Source organism: Haliotis asinina, chromosome 1 (assembly GCF_037392515.1).
Source record: "Haliotis asinina isolate JCU_RB_2024 chromosome 1, JCU_Hal_asi_v2, whole genome shotgun sequence".
NCBI lineage: Eukaryota > Metazoa > Mollusca > Gastropoda > Lepetellida > Haliotidae > Haliotis > Haliotis asinina.
The window spans coordinates 96,539,156-96,560,542 of record NC_090280.1 but is presented as its reverse complement, the minus strand read 5'-3'; the positions used below and the strand labels follow the sequence as shown (position 1 = coordinate 96,560,542).

At 39.4% G+C, this 21,387-nt stretch overlaps 2 protein-coding genes across 3 annotated transcripts in view; one reads left to right on the top strand and one right to left on the bottom strand.

The window, feature by feature from the left end:
* Positions 1 to 5,266, top strand: part of LOC137255942 (citron Rho-interacting kinase-like) — a 43,365-nt gene extending 38,099 nt beyond the window's left edge. For both annotated transcript variants that reach the window (XM_067793559.1, XM_067793551.1), the window contains 2 exons: positions 3,308 to 3,478; positions 4,203 to 5,266. In XM_067793559.1, coding sequence (XP_067649660.1) covers positions 3,308 to 3,478; positions 4,203 to 4,317 — 286 coding nt within the window. In that variant the 3' untranslated portion in view covers positions 4,318 to 5,266. The remainder of the gene's footprint in view (positions 1 to 3,307; positions 3,479 to 4,202) is intronic.
* Positions 5,267 to 7,353: 2,087 nt separating this feature from the next.
* Positions 7,354 to 19,966, bottom strand: LOC137255935 (NFATC2-interacting protein-like). Its single transcript, XM_067793540.1, has 8 exons — positions 19,814 to 19,966; positions 16,272 to 16,512; positions 14,972 to 15,053; positions 14,238 to 14,372; positions 12,549 to 12,708; positions 12,024 to 12,168; positions 11,578 to 11,702; positions 7,354 to 10,659 (listed from the first exon to the last, which is right to left on the bottom strand). The coding sequence occupies exons 1-8, from the start codon at positions 19,847 to 19,849 to the stop codon at positions 10,498 to 10,500; spliced, it is 1,086 nt and encodes a 361-aa protein (XP_067649641.1). The 5' UTR covers positions 19,850 to 19,966; the 3' UTR covers positions 7,354 to 10,497.
* Between the last annotated feature and the right edge of the window lie 1,421 nt (positions 19,967 to 21,387).

Below are 21,387 nucleotides of genomic sequence, written 5' to 3'. Positions count from 1 at the left end.
CTACGGCTTGCGAGGTCGTTTACCTCAATTTATAGCAAATTTTTTAAAGGACAGACAGTTTCAAGTTCGAGTGGGTTCTACCCTGTCTGATCATTACAATCAGGATCAGGGTGTTCCACAAGGCAGTATTTTGTCAGTCACACTTTTTAGCATAAAGATAAACAGTTTATCAAAAGTTTTAAATGATTCAATTGATGGATCGTTATTTGTGGATGATTTTAATATTTCTTGTCGTGGGAAAAATATGCATACTATTGAACGACAACTGCAGTTGTTTTTAAACAAAATAAATAAATGGTGTCTTGAAAACGGCTTTAAATTTTCTAAATCCAAAACTAACTGTATACATTTTTGCAGAAAATATAAACCACATAAGGACCCCGAACTATCTCTAGATGGCACTCCCATCAAAGTTGTAAAGGAGGCCAAGTTCTTGGGCCTAATCTTTGACTCCCATTTAACATTTCTGCCTCATATCAAGACTTAGCATAACATCACTGTCACTTGACCAGCCATTTCTCTTGTAAACAAATGATGATACTTGTAAATCAGAAAAGACTTGCCTAGAGCGAGTTTTACTTTTTTACGTATGTATGGAAAAAAGTATGCATGATTTGGTAGGAAATAATTTAGGAAATAAGCTGATAATTAACAAAGCTTATACACACCACAGCAAGGGTGTATCTAGAATCATTTACAGGCGTATTTGTCTGAAAAAGGTATTGTTTTTATTGAATTATTTGAATTTTTCTCAAGTGAATTATTAATATACCCTAATGTATGACAACTGACTCACCCCAAGTCAAGCAGTTAACTCGCTAAGTTTTGATGCTGCTAACTTTATTCGTGGAAGTATACTACCGACAGAAAATAAGGGAACCAAGAAATTGGATGTAGATGACTTTGACTGTGACAGGGTCCGTTATTGTGGCGTATCTCCCAAATGCAACATCCAATGACAATGGAATTTCGCATAATGCATGCCCAGCACGTGCTACACGTGCATACAGAAGTTAACTCCTGTAAATGTACTCGAAAAGTCGCAATCACTAATGCAACAGAGATTGACACTTACTGACAGAAATGCCTCCGAGGCAGTATCTCGGTGAAGCAACAAAATGGAGAATTGTGGGGATGATAGAGGGGGGGACATCATTATGTGAAGTTGCCCGGCAGATGGGTAAATCAAAAAGTGTAATTTCACGCCTGTGGGATAAGTACCGTCAAACGGGTGGGGTTGCAACGAGACCTGGGCGTGGTAGACCAAAATCAACAACACCACGACAGGATCGTCTCATTATGTTAATTGCTCTACGCGATAGGTTTAAATCGGCCCCTGCCATCAATAGAGAATTCCGCACACTCACTGGAAGACGCATTTCAACCTCAACCGTTAAAAACCGACTCTATCAAGCTCGTCTGAAAGCAAGACGGCCTTTTAAGGGTGTCACCCTTTCAGCTCACCATAAGCGCCAAAAATTGGCATGGGCTAGGCAGCATCAGGGACGGGCTATGCGCCACTGGCGTTACACCATGTTCTCTGATGAGTCAAGGTTTTGCCTATGATTCACAGATGGCAGAAAATGTTGTTGGCGTCAGAGCGGGGAGCGATATGCCAGAGCAGCAATTCTTGACCATGATCGATATGGAGGTGGTACTGTCATGGTGGTGGGGTGGGATTACACATGACAGACGATCAGATTTGGTCATCATTAACGGAGCCATGACTGGTCAGCGATACGTTGACCAAATATTGCGTCCTGTTGTGGCTCCATTGGCTAGAGTTATCGGCCGAAATTTTGTATTCCAAGATGATAATGCCAGACCACATCGGGCCCGAATTCTCTCCGCTTATCTCCGACAAGGAGGTATCCAGACATTGGACTGGCCCTCTAAGTCCACAGACCTGTCCCCAATTGAACATCTCTGGGACTTTCTTGGTCGAAGGGTGTACGCCAGGTACCCGCCAACCTGGCCCAGCTTGGTGCAGCTCTCCAAGAGGAATGGCGGGCAGTACCACGGGCAACCATCCGGAAATTGATTAACAACATGCCATCAAGGTGCCGTGAATGTGTTGCCCAACATGGTGGACACACCAGATATTGAACTTGACGCCTGAAATTGATTTAGTGGATATTTAAAGCGGTTTCAAATTCGCTATTATTTCATTAGTTCCCTTATTTCTTGTCGGTAGCATAATTGTTGATAACAATGCTAAAATTCCCAATCTGGGAAAGACATGCCAGCTTTTATATGGGAAACATAGGCAGTGAAAGTGGAAGGACTGGGCACTATGGTTTTGATGAGCTCTCAGCCAATCAGAATTGAGTTTCACACAATGTTGTGCAAGAAATTGGAGTTGAGCATCCTTTGCTTATTGTAACAGGCGACTCATGGGATTGAGTGGTCAGGCTCTCTGATTTGTTGGACATGTGTTGACACATTGTGTAGTACAACGCTCATTATGTTTTTCACTGGCTTGTCTGGTCCAGACTCCGTCATATAACTGGAATATTGCCGAGTGTGGCATTAAACAAGAAACAATAATCCATTCCCCTATTCTCAAAACTGTGTATCGTAAACTGAAACTGAAACCACAAAAGATGCTGCAGAAAGGAATGAATAATTCCTATATGATGACAGTCAACTACGATGTGCACAAAAATGAATGAGAGAAGCTTCAATGTTTTTATAGTATAATGTCATGGCATTGCAGTCATATTGTGTGATGTTATAGCACTGTGTTGTGATGTTAAAGGAAGGTCACAACACATTGAATCAATGAGCAAATTAGCGTACAATTTGTTTTCCTTATTAGTGAACATGTTATCACTATGAACATGTTCATCTGGTGAAATTAATAGATTTGAGCATATAACATTTCATGAGGTGTCTGATGACCCACATGCAGACCAACTAGGTGGTCCAATGTACAGTGTATCTGCCCAGAGAGAAGAAACTGAGGGCTTCAGTCTTAGTCAGGTCATTCCAAAAGATGTTAAAAATTTATTTGATAAAGTTGACCATTTAAATAAAAAATCTGGTGGTAGTAGGAAGAACTCAATCCACGGTCCAACGAGTTTAAGGATGATGGTTTGATTCCTCTGCCAAGTCATACAGACAAATGCACTTTTTAAACTGTGGCTTGGTATCTTGGTGGGCTAGCATTACATGCCCTGCATTAATCCAGACAGGTCTGCAAGCCTGAATACCCAGGGAGTAATGCAAAGTGATCGTAACTCTCATAAGTAACATAAACTCTCATTTCACTTGCGACTGACTACTTGTATTTGTATCTCTCTGACAGAGGCCGTAAAACCATCATTGATCTGCAGTCTCCTCGTTACTTGGGTCCAGCAGTGACATCAGGATCAGTGTACATCCTGGCCTGTCATAACAACGCCATTGAACTGATGTGTTTACGTGGCCTGGAGGAGCATGATATCACAGACGACAAGGAGAACAGAAGAGTAGACAGGTAGGCTGTCATCTGTGTTGTGTTCTTTACCATCTATAAGCTGCAAACAAGTGCAGAAAGACCTTACTTTTGGATGGTACCTTCAGAAACTTAACTTCAACATTTTGATACTAATAAAAAAGTTTCCTCTCATCTTAAATGTTTGCCCTATTTTCCACCTAATTCAGGTAAGCTTAAGAGTCATGTTCAGTGACTCCATCCAGCCTTGTTTCCTTGCATGTGTCATGGATATATTGCTCAGAAGTCAAAGGCCTCCAAAGACTTTTTTGTTTATTTTGTTAACCTGTCCTGGCAGAACAGGTATAAAATATTTTGTATTTCTAAGGGACCATTCATAACTTATGGTGAGGGTTGTGATGATGATTTTTATGGTGAAGCATGTTCAATGTGAATGACCCAATCTAAAATGAATGTACAAAGTAAGACAAAGTACGTGACACTCCCTGTCTCTCATGTGGAAAATCAATGTGCCCACCACCACCTTCCCATAGTTGTTTTACAAAACTGATATCTCACACATGCACACACTCACGCCCCAACTCCCTTATGTGTGTGCAAAAGAGAACAAAGTGGGTGTATTCCTTTTAACATCATCACATCCCTCAACCCCAGTCATAAATTAACAGTCCTTAATGAAGTCCAAAAATTGATATTTCTTAACTCTTCCAGTTCTCACTTTTGCACTTTTACAAGATACCTGCATATACGTTTATTGTTCTTTCAGTTTACGTTATTCTGACAAAATGCAAGTGAGGTTTGTTAGTCCCCAGAAGGAATCAAGGAGACGACTGTCACTCACTTCAATTGACAGCAATACAACAGATTCCAGCAGCAGTTAGCTCCCCTGAACACACAACTAGTATAATTCCAAGATCCAATTTTGCAGAGTTTATCAGAACTGTGCAATGTATTCCTGAATCTTGTCAGGTAGCAGGCTGCACTCCCTTCCATATCGGTTGAACATGGAAGCAGACTTCCAAATGTCATTGACTGAGTATATTTACTATATCATCACTATCAGTAGTGCTTAAACATACACATGGATATTTCTTTAAGATCATCTAGCAGGCATGAGAATGAATTTGAAGTATTTTAGATAACACTGAGTGTTAGATGGGGGTGAGGGGACAATATCAGTTGGGTGTATTTTGTAATGACAATGATCACTAAAATTACGTGACAAGATGCATGGGAACTCATCACCACTGAAGTAATCTGTTAGGAACCTAATCCTGTTACTGTCCACCAGACCTAATTCAATACAGTGAAATTACATGGCATGACTATACCTCGAGGAAAAGTCTCTGATATTTCCAAAGCAGAAAATACTGTTTGTGTAGATGCAGGAATGTCAGTACATAATGTAATATCCATTCAGTGACATTGTGAGTGAAAGAGTAGACATGTAGAGCTTACAATGAAACATTATTCAAGACGTTTGTTGAAGCTAAACTGCTATCATATTACCAGCTTAAGTTATTTTCAGAGGTCCTATGACTGCTAATGAAAGTAATTGGAATATTTTTTTCAGAAAATATTCTTGATGTTAATTGCATTCTTAAGATGCCTATGAAACTGAATCATGTAAGAGAATATAACATCAACTTATTGAGAAGGACTAACAGAGTTGGATGGCGACTTGACTGTGCAATATCTCTCACCTCGGGTTGTGTTTTCAGTAACCTAGCAACAGTTACGGGGGTTAATTTTTCTAATAGGCTTAAATATTACTTGAGTTGTATAAAAGTTTTAGAACATGTATAAGATCAGTGCAGGTAGTTTCAGAAGTTTTGACAACTCTGTTGTGTTCATGTTGTAAAATGTCATCAGCCACTTTTTCATCCTTATCTCTTGCTATCCCCTGAAACATATTTGTTGATATTTATCATGTACATGCTTGCTGTATCAATACTGCTGTGAATATGAATCTCATTAAAACAAATGACAAAACAACAGAGAGTTTTTGTTTTGAAATCTTCATCCATAAAGATTTAAGTTAGAACTGGTCTGGTCTCGATCGAGGATTTTGCTGACAGATGACACTGTATCCCAGTTGTTTTGATCAATGCTCAGCTGGTGTTTAAAATCAAATGGACATACAAATCGATGTAGTCGGTTGGTGGGGTAATCTTGGAGACCAGTGCGCTTTGTTCACCTTCTGTGAGTAATGTATCCAGGAACATTACATTTACAGCTTGACCTGAGCTACTGTACTCATGCATGACCTAGGAGATCAAATGGCACAAAAAGCAGGTCGAGTTAAGTTCATGAAATAGATTAGTATTCACTTATCAGGGCATGCTGAACAAGCTGTAATCGTCTATCAGGCAAACTGGTGACAGATGACGTTTATCAACTATCAGTGAAATAGTAATCTGGGTTCTGTGAATGACCTTCCATGTTGACCTGCTGACCAACAATCTCCAGTTTGATTCTTGAATGAAGTTGAAGACAATACTTATTGCTGTCTTGGTGGACATTTTCCTTTATTCATAAAATATACACACTAACAATTCTGAGGTAATTTATCGGTCTGTATAAAAGTGCCACAAACTGGCCTTGAAGTTATAATTAGATGCATATATCAGACAAGTGCACACATGACAATTAGTTTTACTTTCTAATATATTTTGATGTAGCATAGGATAGCACAAATTCATTATCTGAATCAAGGATTCTTAACAAATCTGGTCATTTCCACAACGCTGTATGCATGAGTAACATCTCAAGTAACAATTTGTTTACCACCAACAAGGAAACATTTATCAGTTCACACCTACATGAAAATATATTGCCTGATAAAAAACCAACATTTTACCAGAAAAGTGAACGATAACATGCAACTTAAATCAACAATGTACATCCTAATTGACTTCAGATACATTCTGTGTGTAACAAATGCAAGACATATTGTACAAAAAGGTGGCTGAAATGGACAGTTCATATGGAATTGCTGATTATCCCTCCTCACTTTTCTCCATGCTGCAGTGCCTTTTATTTGTTGTTTAGAGACACTCGGCGATATTTCAGTTACATGGTGGCAGTCTGTTTATCTTTGTGCCTGGACCAGACAATCCAGTGATCAATACTGGATACAATAACTTGTCAACCAACTCAGCAAGCCTGACCATCATCCCTCATTCAACAAGCATGGGATGCTGAAGACAAGTTCTAACCTGGATCTACAAGATGCCTCATGCCACCAACAGAGGATTCCTCCTTGTGGTGGAAACATTTCCAATAGCAGATTAATGGTCTGTTTCAGGGCATATTCCACAGGAGGACTGATTTGGAATTCCTGTTAACCACAAACTTTGGAGAACCCAAGGCATGTCAATTATTTCAAATTGTTCAACAAATTCAGCTATATCATGATCATTTTTAGAATCAGAGCTATTGGAAACATGAGTTACAGGGCAGCACGATACAACTGATTTACAGATTCAGACATGAAATGACATTTTTTTTTTTGCAATACTCTGACCGAAAAGTGGTACCTTAACATGCTTTTGGAAAACTTTGTAACAATTTTATTTCGTCAAGATTAAAAGTTTTTATCAAAGTTTAATTGAGCATAGAGATTTTGTTGTGTTTTTGCTTCATAGATCAACCAAAAACTTGATTATAAGTGTTTTTTAGTCCACAAAAACATCATTCATCATATTGCAATACACATCGCAATATTTGGCAATATGAGAATTCTCTGCAATACCCACCCCTTAGTCACTCATTTCATTTTTTATAACATTTTCAACTCACGATGAGATATGGCTTCTGTAACTGCTCTGTGGGTGAGAAGTTGATGATCATACATGATCCTGTGATTATTCAATGATCACTTGCCAAAGTGCTGCAGTAGTCTGCAAGGAAGGCTGTTTGATGTAGAACTTTTATTACAAGATTGTGAAAGCTAATTTTCAGTGGATACAGTTACATATATATGAATGGACAAAACAGGAACTTTAAGTTGAAACATGCAGAGGGAAAGCTGTGGATTAACATGTGGATTGTACATGTCACGTACATGCGTGCCTTGACCGTTTCAGCCACCCCTTGTATGCGAATGAATTGACAGAGGTACAGAGACCCAAATCTTTCAAATCATAGGTCTGTCTAAATATGCAACAAACAGTTTTCTACAACTACACAAAAATAATTAGGACAACCATTCTTCTTGTCCTATTACGTACAGGTACTGTACAGTATACACACACTATACACATGACACCCTTGATGGATGTACTTGACGCAAATTAACACAAGAACTTGACCCTGGGTTCCCCAACTTGATCATGGTGGAAAAAGTCCTGTCGTTTGGTATTGTGTTCCTGCAATGAGTAGTAATACATCACTTCCAGCAACCTTCCAGTAATATCGCAACCTAGGACAAGTACAAACAAGGCTTCAAGCAAAGCATCGAAGTGGGGAATCAAACCCATTTGTTTGGACTGATAAGCAAATACCTTAACAAGGAGGCTACTACACACCTTTAGAACAACCTCCTGAACATGATGTAGTTGCAGCCCATGAATAAAGACCTCATGTTGTGTAGTGATGTGTGAGTAAATTAAAACTTCACTCTATCAAAAACGTTTATGCATGAAGTTATAATTTGCTGATGACTGTTTTCATATCATTTGTTTGTTGTTTAACACCACACTCAGCAATATTTCAGCTATATGGCAGCAGTCTGTAATCCAGCCTGGACCAGGCAATCCAGTGATCGATGTACGCAAGTGGGAAACGATGACATGAGTCAACCAAGTCAGTGAATCCGACCACGTAATCCTGTTAGTTGCCTCTTACAACAAGCAAGGGATGCCGAAGATCAATCAGTGTGAATATTGCCTAAAACTTGAAAGCACTGCTCTTCTAAAATAATACATATCTGAACATGTTCCATCCTCACAAAATCTTCATCACCATGTATACTGACCAGAAAAGTCCGACCACAAGCTTATGTCAGTTACCATTTCATGACAAATGCCACGAGGAGCCTAAAGCAGCAGCACCACTTCTGGGCTTCATTCTGTGGAAGCCATTTTGACACTGGAACTGTTTTTAAGGCACTGTTCTACATATTTAGAGTGGATACAATCTGATATTGTGCCAGTGTGTAGGACTGAGTGAGTTATTTTAGCAATATTCCAGCAATATCAAAGCAGGGTCACCAGAAATGTGCTTCACACATTGTACCCATGTGGGGAATCAAACCCAGGTCTTTCGCACGAGGAGTGAACACTTTAATGCTAGGCTACCATCCAGCTGCCCCCGTCAGTGTGTAGAAACTGCAACCACACTTCATGCATCCTCGGTATTCCTTGCTGGCTCCTAAACGTGTTTTACATGTCAACAGCATGATTCCAAGATGCGTGTCAGCCTGAGGTCATGGTTCAAAGTTCAAACTTTCATGGCATCAGAAAGTATGACTTGCCTCAGAGAATCTTAATATCAAACTTGAAGACTGGATCCCAGGTCAGTGCCACACACTATAAAATCATGCGTATTGGGACCTCACTTGTACCCTGTATCTCAGCTAGGGGACAATATTTACAAGGAGTATAGTTTCAATGCAACTTTCAGCAATGTTCCAGCAATATGGCAGTTGGAATACCAGAAAAGGGCTTCACACACTGTACCCATGTGAGGAATCAAATTCAGGTTTTGGTGTGACAAGTAAACGCTTTAACCACTAGGCTACCCAACTGTCCCATATTTACACAGAATAAAATACATACCACATAAAATGTTTCATATACCGAGAATCTAGTTTCTGGATCTGGAATTTTAATTGCCACCAGTGCCAAATATTGCATTGTGTCCACCAGTCTTTGGTAAGTAAATGTTAAAAAAGAAAAATACACATGTTACTATGTTCTCATCAAACTTAACAATTCCTAGAACAGGAAAACTAAAACAGAAAATCATTGTGTCTTGTAATAGTCTAATTGCATATCTTTTTAATGTAACAGTTTTGTTTTTTTAAACCAAGTTTTTTTTTATTAAAAATATCAGATAACATGGTAACATGTTCGTTCACCTAACTTTGATGACTGGATACAGTGTTTACTGACTTAAAAATATACTCAAATAATTTTCCTCATAAAATAGTATTTTTCTTGCCTCCATAGAACATATGTAAGGGAGGTAACTGGCTAGCTTAAGATATCAAGGAATTTCTTTATTCAGAGAGAGAGAAAGTGTCCCTGTAAGGGAGAGTTGATTGCACATGCACAACTCCTCTTATGAATCACACGTACATTCCCATGGCACAGAACACTGAAAGTGCAGGTCTGAATTAGAAATGAACCTCTTTCACCAATGACACACAAATGATTCTATTCTTGTGTTTATACATGCACCTACTTTATAGATCACTACATACATTACACACTTGATGGATGGACATGATGATGATGGAGAAGGCTAAAAACGTCCTGGACCATTTCTGGACTCAAGTTTTGAAGGTCATTTTAAAAGATATCAGATAACATGAGCTGTCCTCTCAAAGCATTGTTGGGCATATTTCTTGCTAACAGTAATGACTTCAGCCCTGCTGACGTTGTGCCCTGTGGGAACCGAGATTCCCCAGAGTAGAACTTTGCCATGTTGGTTCCCAAGTGGCAGAACACTCAGACATGTTGTGTTTTGTATAAGCACAGTGACAAATAGCATCCATCATCAGACTCCCAGGTCAATGGCCTGCATCACGAAGCATGACTTGCCAAAGAGAATTATATGAAATCTGTACGCTTGCTTCTGAATGAATGTCTTATATTTCACTGGCTTGCACAGATGACTCTGCTGATGGCTCATACACTTCAGCGGCATGTGAAGGCACAACTCCTCCAAGCAGTCTCTCACAATAATGGCGCAACTTCTGTCCAAACTCACATCTCAATGATGTGCTGGTACAACACCACTTATAAATTTCACACTTCAATTGCCACATGCAGTCACAACTCTCTTGACAAGTCTCACACCTAAGTGGTGAGCTGGCACAATTTGTCTCGCAAGTTTCACAATTCGATGGCATCTATTGTGTCCATGTCCTCCATCTCCAACATCTCTGGAGTCATGGACGGTGAAATGTCTTCTCCATCAAACATGAACTTCAAGTACGACAGTTCTGTTTTTACTTTGGTTGCATATGTACTCATCAGCTTGCGCAAAGCCTGGTGCTGAAACACAGATTGATCAGAAGTAAAGGGACAGTTTCTTGAACAGAGGCTAACAAAGCTGTCATACCACCCAATTTGTTTCGAGACATTAATTCTGTATTTCGTGTGAAGGGCCAGTTACAATTTGTCTTCTGCATCTCATACTTGCCATAAGATGCAACTGATAGAATGTCCTGAATTGGCTCTTGCAGGTCATTTTATCAATACATGTTCAGCTTATCGTACATACTGGGAATGAGCACGTAAACATTTACTTCACATTTCCTCCCTGCAACAAGGTCACTTTTACCAAGAATACAAAATCTACATATGTTGCCGGGCTGGCACTGATCCTTTACTAGACTTAAAAAGTTCATTCCGAGTCTGGGACTACAAAACTAGCTATCACTTAGGATGCAACAGAAATTCTTATGGAACTCGTTGACCAGAAGCATTTGTGGGCTATATATTGCTGTACCAGTTCTCAAACATTTACTTTTGTTGCAAATTGGAACTGAATAAAACTGACAACAACCATCTTTGTCTTGTTCAAACAGGAAAAGCTGAAATCTGAGAACCAGAAAAATTATTCTCACTGCAGTGCTTGTAAAATTGGCTTTTTAAGGCTACTTTTCAAAGCACATTTACACAGTTTCCCAAAGCCATTGAGTATAAGATTATGATTTGTCCTTTAAACTTGTTTGCCTACCCTAGAGTTCCTGCTCTCTTCACCACACTTAAATCATAGGGCAGGACTGACATTTTTGGGAAGAATTACTCCCAGTACTAAACCAGTTTCAAATTCAAAACTTCCATTGTCACTATCCGCCATGTTCAAATATGCCCTTTAGGCTATTATCTGCTCCTACCAGTGCCTGACCAGTAATTTTTGGTTAGGAAATAAAGTGGAGAGGACTGTGTAGCTGTCTGTGTACCAACCTTGCTTATCTTGATGAGGACCTTGTTCTTCCTGTTGCTGCACTGCACATAGAGCGATATGGCGTCCCTGGCCGGAATGTCTTCCTCCAACATGTCCAACACTCCAGGACTGTACAGGTGGCAGTCTGGAAGAAGGACCATTATCTGTATCAGTCCTTTCTATTTCTTTGTTTGACTTTTAACGCCATTCTCAGCAATATTCAAGCTATATGGCTATCTGTACAGTCTACAAATGATCAAGTCTGAACCACTGATCAACAGCATGAGCATCAGTCTACGCAACTGGTATGCAATCACATGTGTGAACCAAGTCAGCGAGCCTTGAAACTCGCAACTTTCTCCAGCTATCATAAGACTTTCCACTTTGCTAAGCTCAACCCTTAATCCAGCAAAGTTTGTAATTTAGAACAGTTACAGTCCACCTGTTATACATATGCACCACCTACCGAGGATATCAGCGATGTGCAGGCCAATGCTGATGGGTGTGTCTGTGGGCAGGATGTTCCTGTCGGCCAGCATTAGGAACAGATGATCCTCCTCTACATCAATGTCCCCTGCTAGCCTCGTCTTGATGCTTTGGAATGTGTCTGCCTAAAGTAAACAGTTCACCATACATTTTACAGAACTTGAATTCATGTAACAAACAGTATTTGGTGGTGAATAATTTGCATAATTCCTGAAAAAACAATAGAACATACCACTATCATATCAGTGTATCACTGTTATTACACATAATCACTCAAAGATTTTAAAATGGAGGCCTAACTAGTTGTGTGGATGAATATTTTCCTTGACATTATTCTGCATATGCAACATGCAGGAACACTGCACATGCAGTCAGCATCTCGCAAGCCAGATTTGGTGAGAACCACCACAGTCATAGATAATAACAGCTTATGAATGATGAGAGACTTAAGCAGTAGAAACTTCTCAGTCAAAGAAGGAAGGCATCCACTGAGATCTGTATTCACCTTCATCATGCTGTACTTATAGATCTTGGACTTGTAGCGGATCTTGGCTGTCATGCTTGTGGTCTCGGGTGTAGGGCTGCAGAGGTGACTGACAATCACCAGGTCCTCGTCCTCGGACGACGAGTGCACTCGTATTGTGTCCTTCATACCTTCCAATGTCCTAAACAGAAGCAAGCAATGCTTTAACAACAACATATATTTAGAGCTCACATGCAACCAAAAACAAAAACACACACACAAAAAAAAACATGATAAAATCATACTTATCACTTATTCATGACGTATAATATACATTTCCAATTAAGGAAAAACAAATCAACTTTAAAGCATGCAACTGCAAATCAAAAGTGCAAAATTTATGCTTGAGTTTACTTCCCTCGAAATAGCTAGCATACTGAACTCAGTCAGAGCAGATAGGCATGCAGTCAAGTGTAACAGACTTCTATAGGATGGTTCATTTGCAGGGGTGAGTATATATAGAGATGTTGGGTTTTGTAAATACATGCTCATTTTTTCTACATTTATGTTCAATCCAATCAACAAATACTGAGATGTGGCATGGCTAGAAACTGTTGTTCAGCCAAGCACAAAGCAGGACTGACACTGACAATCTGAGTTTGTGCCCATTTCCAGTCATTCGAGAAAAATGGATGCAGTTTGTTTGCAATCAACAGACATCATTACATGTTATGTGAACAAGTCTCACACCTGCCTGTCTGTAATTACATATAACGTGACAGAGACAAAACTCAGGTGCACGAGCCATTTATGGTGTATAGACAGAAAAGCTCTTAGCTTAAACTGCATGTAGTCAATGATTGAAGCTGTGTTTTGCATATTGTCCTTAGCAGACAGGCAGGCAGGCAGGCAGGCAGGCAGACATGTAGGTCTGTGACAGAGGCTGCTTATCAACATGTATTTTTCTGTTTCCACAGACATGAGTCAAAACATTTCAGTTTCAAGATGAGAAATTTTTAACAATGATATTAGCATTTCTAATGAAAAAACATATATTATATGTAATATTACAATTTGTTACTGTAAGTACATACTGAAAGGTATTAGAATCTGCAAAGTTGTGCGTTGCATGTGACCTTTAAATGCCTATTTCACACACGGTATATGCTCTAAGCCCTACCAAATCATTAAGTTTAGTTTTATGCCACACTCAGCAATATTCCAGCTATATGGTGGCAGTCTGTAAATAATCGAGTATGGACCAGACAATTCAGTGATCAACAGCATGAATACGAATCTGCACAACTGGGAAACCAAGTCACTGAGTCTGACCACCAGATCCTGTTTAGTGTTACTCACCCCCTACGACAAGCCTATTTGTTACAATTGATTGAACGACTACATACAACCCAATGTCCGTGCAGGTAATCAATGTTTGTTTCGGGATACTCAGTAATATTCAAGCAGTACCTAAAGCATCCAAATTTGAATCAGACAATCCAGTGATTGACATCATAAGCACCGATATGCACAGTTGGGGTTCCCCTACAATGAGTCTGGCTTGCTACCTCAAAATACTGATTTCAGTTTGGCTCTGAAATTCTGTGGAGCTACCATGTTTATACCTCAACTTTACAGCACCAGAGTTGAAGTGAGGCCGAGAGTTCAATATTGTATTACTGCACTTGTAAGTACACACAAGCAAGTGTGTGGCTGCTTGTCCAAGCTTACTTGAGAGCCTTCTTCATGTTTCTGTTCATCCTGCGAGTCCTGGTTGATTTGTGTGTCACTGTAGAGTCGGGGGTGGGAGGCGGCGTTGGCGAACGGGAACGCACAAATGAAGACTCAGGTGTTGCGACATGAGAGCTGATAAACCAAATGCAAATATTAATGCAACACTGTTTGTGGGGGAAAACATGGTGAGATACTCATTAAAAGTGTTTTACTTCAACGTAAAAAACATGGGATCCCTGGGACATCCAATTATTAGCTTTAAGGGTCCATGCAGGTAATGTGAGTACCCTATGATGAATGATCCAGTGATCAACAGCAAGAACAACAACCTATGCAGTTGGGATACAATGACATGGGTCAACCAAGTCAGTCAGTCAGGCAGCAAGTGAGTTTAGTTTATACCGCACTCAGGAATATTCCAGCTATATGGCAACGGTCTGTGATCCAGTGATCAACAGCATGAGCATCGATCTGCGCAACTGGGAACTGATTATGTGTCAACCAAATCAGTGAGTCTGACCACTCAATTGTGTTAGTCGCCTCTTGAAACAAGCAGAGTTGTCTTTTATGGCAAGCATGGGTTGCTGAAGACCTTTTCTACTGCAGATCATAACAGGTCCAAGTCAGTGAGCTTGACAACTGAATCCCCTTTAGCAGCCTCTAACTACAAGAATGGGCTGCTGAAGAATTCTAAGCCAGATCTTCACTGGTCAGTAGTACTGTAAACTCACCACTCCAGATCATCCTTGCTGTCATCGAGCGCCACTACCGGCACTCTGTTGTCGGTCTTTACATCTGGCTGTTGGGGGTCAGCTAGCAACAGAAACACACCAGTAAGCATGGTGAGAACAAAAATCTAACAATATGATAAGCATGGGTTGGGAATGGGTTGAAATCAACCAAGTTTTTTTTGTTATTTTCTTCCCAAGATCAAAACTCAAGATCAAAGAAATATTCAGTCATGACTTTTCAATTAGTATTGTGAGGAGTTTTCTAAGCATTAAACAAGTTTTCAGGTCCTGACAACTTCAAAGATATGTCCCCTCATTGTCCTTCAAACACTAAAACATTAGTTCCAAAATTGGTTGTGTTCAATTATGAGAAAATGTGATCGATTAACTTGGTCACCAAACTTGCCACCAATCTTTGATTATTTCAATTAATCACAACACCACTACCTCACACACTGTAATCAAAGTGAAGAAGTTATGAGTGACCAGTTGTAACGCCAATGAGAAAAACAAAACATTTAGGGGTACTTTGATTTTTAACATGGTCTGAATGTCAAATGTTTCATACAGTTTGGGGGGGAAGGAATCTGCTTGTTGCTTACTGCCACAAACAGCAGTACCAGAGCTGTATGGCAATGGCCTGTAAATAATCAAGTTTGACCAGACAATCCAGTGATCAACAGCATGGACATTAATCTACACAACTGACATTCAATGCCACCCACTTGGGAAACAATTCTGTTAGTCGCCAAGCATGGATTGCTGAAAACCAATTCTAACACGGATCTTCAGGGGTATTGGGGTAAAGAAAAGCTGTGTGATTGTGGCAAGATGGACAGAACACAAGAGACAGGGATAGAACTATGACAAAGCAGATAATTCAGACTGATCATGCAAGACAATGAGAGAGCCAACTTTTATTTGACTGTCTAAACAAAAACAGAATGAGTGAGTGTGAGGTAGCGGACATCAGAAATTGGCTTCACGCACACACATCGCACTGATATGTAGAATTGAACCCGGGTCTTCAGTATGACGAATGTATAATTTAACCAACAGGCTACCAAACACTGACTATGCTGACAAACAGCAAAACAAGGGAAAGAATGCGTAAGCAGTGAAAAAAGCAACAAACATCGTAACTAATGTCAATTTTAAACAGTATTTGTGGCCATATTGTTACCCCAAAACATGACATCATCAATCATCTTTGCAATCTTCAGTGGGCTCAGTCACTATGGCAACCATGGCAATGTCATTACAATTCAAATCTAGCATTGCCACATAAAATCTGTAACACCTTTTGGTATTTCCTCTTCATCTTTGTCGATGCAGAGCTGAATCCTGCCTGATTTCAAGTCTTCCAAACACTTTGTAACTCTAGTCGAGTACACTGACACTTGTTTCTTGAGAAATGGTACAGGCTTAGCTGATGGGTTGGCAGCTAATGTGCTACGGACGGACCTTGTTGACCGTGTTTTGCGGATCTTCGGAGGAGAATCATCATCTGAGCTGTCACTGTCTGACCCAGAGATAACATTCTGTAATGAAAACAATGTGTGTTAGTCACCTTGTACAACAAGAATGGGTTGCTACAGAATATTTTCAAAAATGACCTTTGAGAGTCTAAATTGCTGCTAATCATATATGACAATGTAATTTTCCTCATGATTAAACTTCTTTTGAGTAGTACTGGTGAATACATGTACATGTTTATATCCATAACTGCCCGTTTGAACTGTAGAGAATCTACACCTTTGAACTTTCACAGAAGTCAACCATAAAAAACAAAGCGTGCTATAGTTTGGCATGAAATGCATGTGGGTCCGTTTTCATCCAATGATCCAATCGATCTCAAGCTGCAAGTGGACAGCCTAATCACATTGTAAGTCACTGCATTTGCATTTGTATGAAAGAATCTGTCTATGTAACTGTCAACAAAATAAACAGCAGAACGCCAACTGCCTGCAGAGGGAGGGAGCCAATGACCTGTATCGGCGGCAGTGTTGGGTCAGAAAGGTAAATGTTTGTCAAGTTCTGCACGTGACAGGTGACCTCTGTGGCAGAGGTGTCACAGGTCGTGAATGGGGTAAGGTGGGTGCCAACTGTTAACCATCACACAGTTTGTTTCTCTGAGTTATTCAACATGAACCACAAAACTCATTAGTGAGAATTATCCTTTGGGTTAAAATCTTTAAATTCGTAATATTAATGTCATATTTTGTTTATGAATTACCTTAGTGGAAATGCATTTAAAGAACACAGAAAGTATATTTACACTAAATCATTAATCGGACCACCTATGGTTAGAACTTTTAAAACCCTGTTCCCTCAGACACAAGCACACACAATCATGCACACTCATTGAAGAAAAGATATAATGAAGACAAAAGTGTCATGTTTTGATGTCGCTAACATTCCAAATTAAGCAATGCATTTCTAATAGCTTTAAGCATATAGATAGTTAACATTTATATTTTCATGATAATTTTATGTGAAATGAGTGTTTCGTGTTACACTATAAATAATTGGAATCAGTGTTGCCATTGTCAAAAGAATTTATATTTCTTTCAGCATATCTGGCTGGATACTATTGTCATCTGTAAATATAATAACAGAATTAAACTTCATCAAGTTCACTCCATTGCTCTGCAGAGGAGTCATCAGCGTCCCCACTAATGACAACTGGATTAACTGCTTGCTCCTTCCTTCAAGCCATCTTTGAGCCAGTACTCTTTGTCAACACTCCATCACTGAGTCTAACAAAACCTAGTAGAAGGTTGTGTCAGGTAACCTTTGAGCTACTCACAACCGTCCAATCAAACGCAAGACGGTTAAACAGATTTAACCAATCAAACAACAGCTACTATTTAGGGATCGGAGGGACTTTCAAAATATTCAGGTTACCGACACAGATCTCTCCACAAACAAAAATCTGTATATAACACAGTTATTTGACCAGCTGTATATACGCTTTGGGGGTTCTGTTGACATGGTTACCATTAGCTAATATTTCCGCAAGATGACTGACATCCTTGAATATTGCCCAAAACACTATTTTCAGGGACTGTTTACTCACCGTTGTCATGGTTGTAACGTGCGCCCTGTGCATCACCCGGAATCATTCGGAATCGTTCGGGTAAAGATAAAAGGTTCAAAAGAAATGTGTGAATGTCCACTTTTGCGATTTAGTACGCTGTGTTCTGATTGGTTAATCTCAAAGGTTACCTGACGCGACCTCTCATAAGGTTCTGTTAGACTCGGTGGTGGAGTTTTACGAAAAGCACTGAGGATAAGTTTACTTAGACTGTCTTTGTCAATGTCATATATAGCAATGTTGACAATGTGCTTGACATCATTCAACTTGAATGATTGACTTTTCCAGGTCACTGTATTTTAAGGTCTCCCCAGATAAGTTCGACTGGGTTGAGATCACAGTAGTACGGTGGTAATCTCAAGACCTTATGGTCATGTTGACGTGGCATGTTGTCAATGTGGGGGGAAGTTTGTTAATTTTAATCAACCAGTACAACTGTGGTTTAGTGGCCTTAATTGAAAATTGTATATTGTTATTTGTTAGCCATTGCTACATATCTGACTTCTTTGTATTGGAAGTTGGGCAATGATCACTGCTCATCATTTACTACTTGACAAGTATTAAACGAGCCAGCACAGTGAACAAGCTTGCGACAAGCAGGCGGGGCAAGTATTCTGGACGAATACCTTTCGTTGCTGCAGGTAGACTGGTGATTAAGCATGTGCAATACATGCTGACCATGGCATGAAATCAGTACCGCTACTGTTTAACTGGTGTTTCGTAGAGTGATTTAGTTCAGCAAAACACGATCATGACCGGATTCGCAAGAGGAAATTGAACTTATAATATTTAGACTACCTGTTTCCCTCTTGTTTCAAATGGAATGTTCTGGAAGGCGTTCCTATATATGCAAATTGGGGTCATTTGTCAGGTCGTGGCTCATCTAATACTTGTCAAGCAGTAAGCAAAGAATTATTTTTGGAAACAAATTTCTCATTCCTTGAAGTGAATTTCTTACAGATTACTTACGTTACTGAAAAAGTAATAGAAATGTTGAAAGCCATTCAGAAAGGGTGAATGTTGTGAAATTGGCACAGGCATACCTTTACCTTTCATCATGAATGACAACAGATAGTTCTGTTAGAGATATCAGGGTTGTACAGTGTACATTGTGTCAGTATTACTATAAGTATGCAATGTCAAGCTTCTGTTTTGATGACATCAAACCGTTTGTTACCACATGACACATCACTTTCGATGTCTTTTTAAAAAAATTACAGATAAGATAAGTATTTACTCCCGACTTTCATCACTTTTACAACACACTCTAACAAGGTTCCCAAAATCTGGGTACACTTGTACACAGTCAAATTTGAAAATCCCTTACTGTAATGTTTAGTTCTCTAAGACATTTTGATGGTAAGCATATCGAACGTGACCTAATTTGTATATTCCGCCACAGTGAATAAGCTCGTTATGAAATGGCATACCGTCTTGTTTCAGCTTCTCAAACGTTAAGAGGAAGTCAGTATGACTGACATTCAAACATGTACCAGAACAACAGACAAACTATATGGCATTATAATGCCTTTCCTTTACGCTGTCGGTCAAAATCATCAAACTGTATCGATGTTAAACTAAACTAGACATTAGTATTCGTTATGGTTCTGAACACTTTCAGCATTCACGACAAATCTATAAAGAGGCGGCGTGATTCAGTTCAGACACAATAGAATCTCAGAGACCTGAATGATACGTTCCATTTAAAGTAAATATATGTCAAACAAACCGAGGTGACCACTGACCATATCTTTGCTTTCAAGGGGAATCCTGTCTCCCATGTTGTTTCTTTCAAAATGACGATTAGCGCCAGTTTCTCAAAAAGTGTAACTGAAGGTTCCCTGGATACGGACAGTGAATCACCCCAACCCCCCACCAACGCCAGTGCGTTATGTAATATTTTCGGCTATGCAAATTGTCAGAAACCTTTTTCCGTTTCCTTACATGTAACAAAAACATTTCCACGTTGTACCGAAACGTTTGAAGGTTAAGGCACAAATCGACGTGTGGAATATTTGTGATTTGCAAACCAATCAGTTATATTGTAAGTTTTCTATTTAGTTGTCTTGTCACAGTATTGAAAACAGTGTACACTACTATGTACGCTGTTATTTTTCACTTGTACGAGAACTGTGATTATGTTCATAATCTAGCTGTCACATTATTCGTATGACTGTTCGTCGGTACATTTTAACAATTATCAAATTCTAATAAACAACAATTATACGATGCGCGTTTGAAGATTAGATGCCACAATGAAATGGTCATAGTTAGAAGAGAAAAAAATATTTGAAAAAGTGATTGCCACGTGGATCATTGGGGGCTCGTGCTGATCGAAAAGCCCGTGCAGTTTCACGTGCATTTGTAAATGTGCAAGAGCGCGCTGATTGGCTGGAGGTTTAATGAGGGCTTTGGTATTGAGATACATCCATTTACACACAGTCAAACGTGCGAAGGCTCCGAATGGTGAGTGTTAACAATGGTATTTCGCAAGTATATGCATGTATTCATTCTAATGCAATAACTGTATTAGGAAGGCGGGATATATATTGCACATATTTCTATGTTATACTGTTTTAATTATAGCGAATGCCCTCTTCGAGTGCGTTTATACGTCGTGGGAAACGTATACAATCTTGTAACCCAAAACTTTCCTTTCAGACATGTGCAGTTTAGTTAGGGGTATGGGTAGCTTTATGTATGGTCCACCTTGTAAGCTTTGTTATATGCTCCTCTACTTGCATGTGATATAAAGTGTTTGTTCCAAGACCCACAAAAGTGGGTCTCGCATGTCAGCCGTATGTCAAACAGGAAGAGATGTCATGACTTGACAAACTGAGTATTCAGTGTTTATTAAGGCCTTATGTTCCATCCTACATATAGATCGCAGGAATATATAGAATGCATGTCACTTTCGTTAAAAACCTGGGGCCGTTTAAACTTAGCATTAAGTATTGACACGCGTTATCAACTGCTTACTGACATGACGCTTTGGAAGAGTTCCGCCCGTACCACCACCCCGATCAAAAATATAAATTGCAAACTTGCATGCATACTTCACTCCGAATATACATTAATAAACTAAAACATGTGTAAAGAACAATTTATGAACTTATTTCAGTGTTGGAATAGTACACCTGGGAAGGAGCAAATTTACTACGTAAAAAGAGGGATACGGGCGGAACTCTCCCTGTCTTTTAGTTCAGTCAGATGCTTCCTTTCATATAAAATGAAAGCTGATAAGGGTTACACTGTGATGTTTACGCAAATCTCAATACATTTTATGTAAATTTAAACTTGTCCTTTATAAAAGCATAAT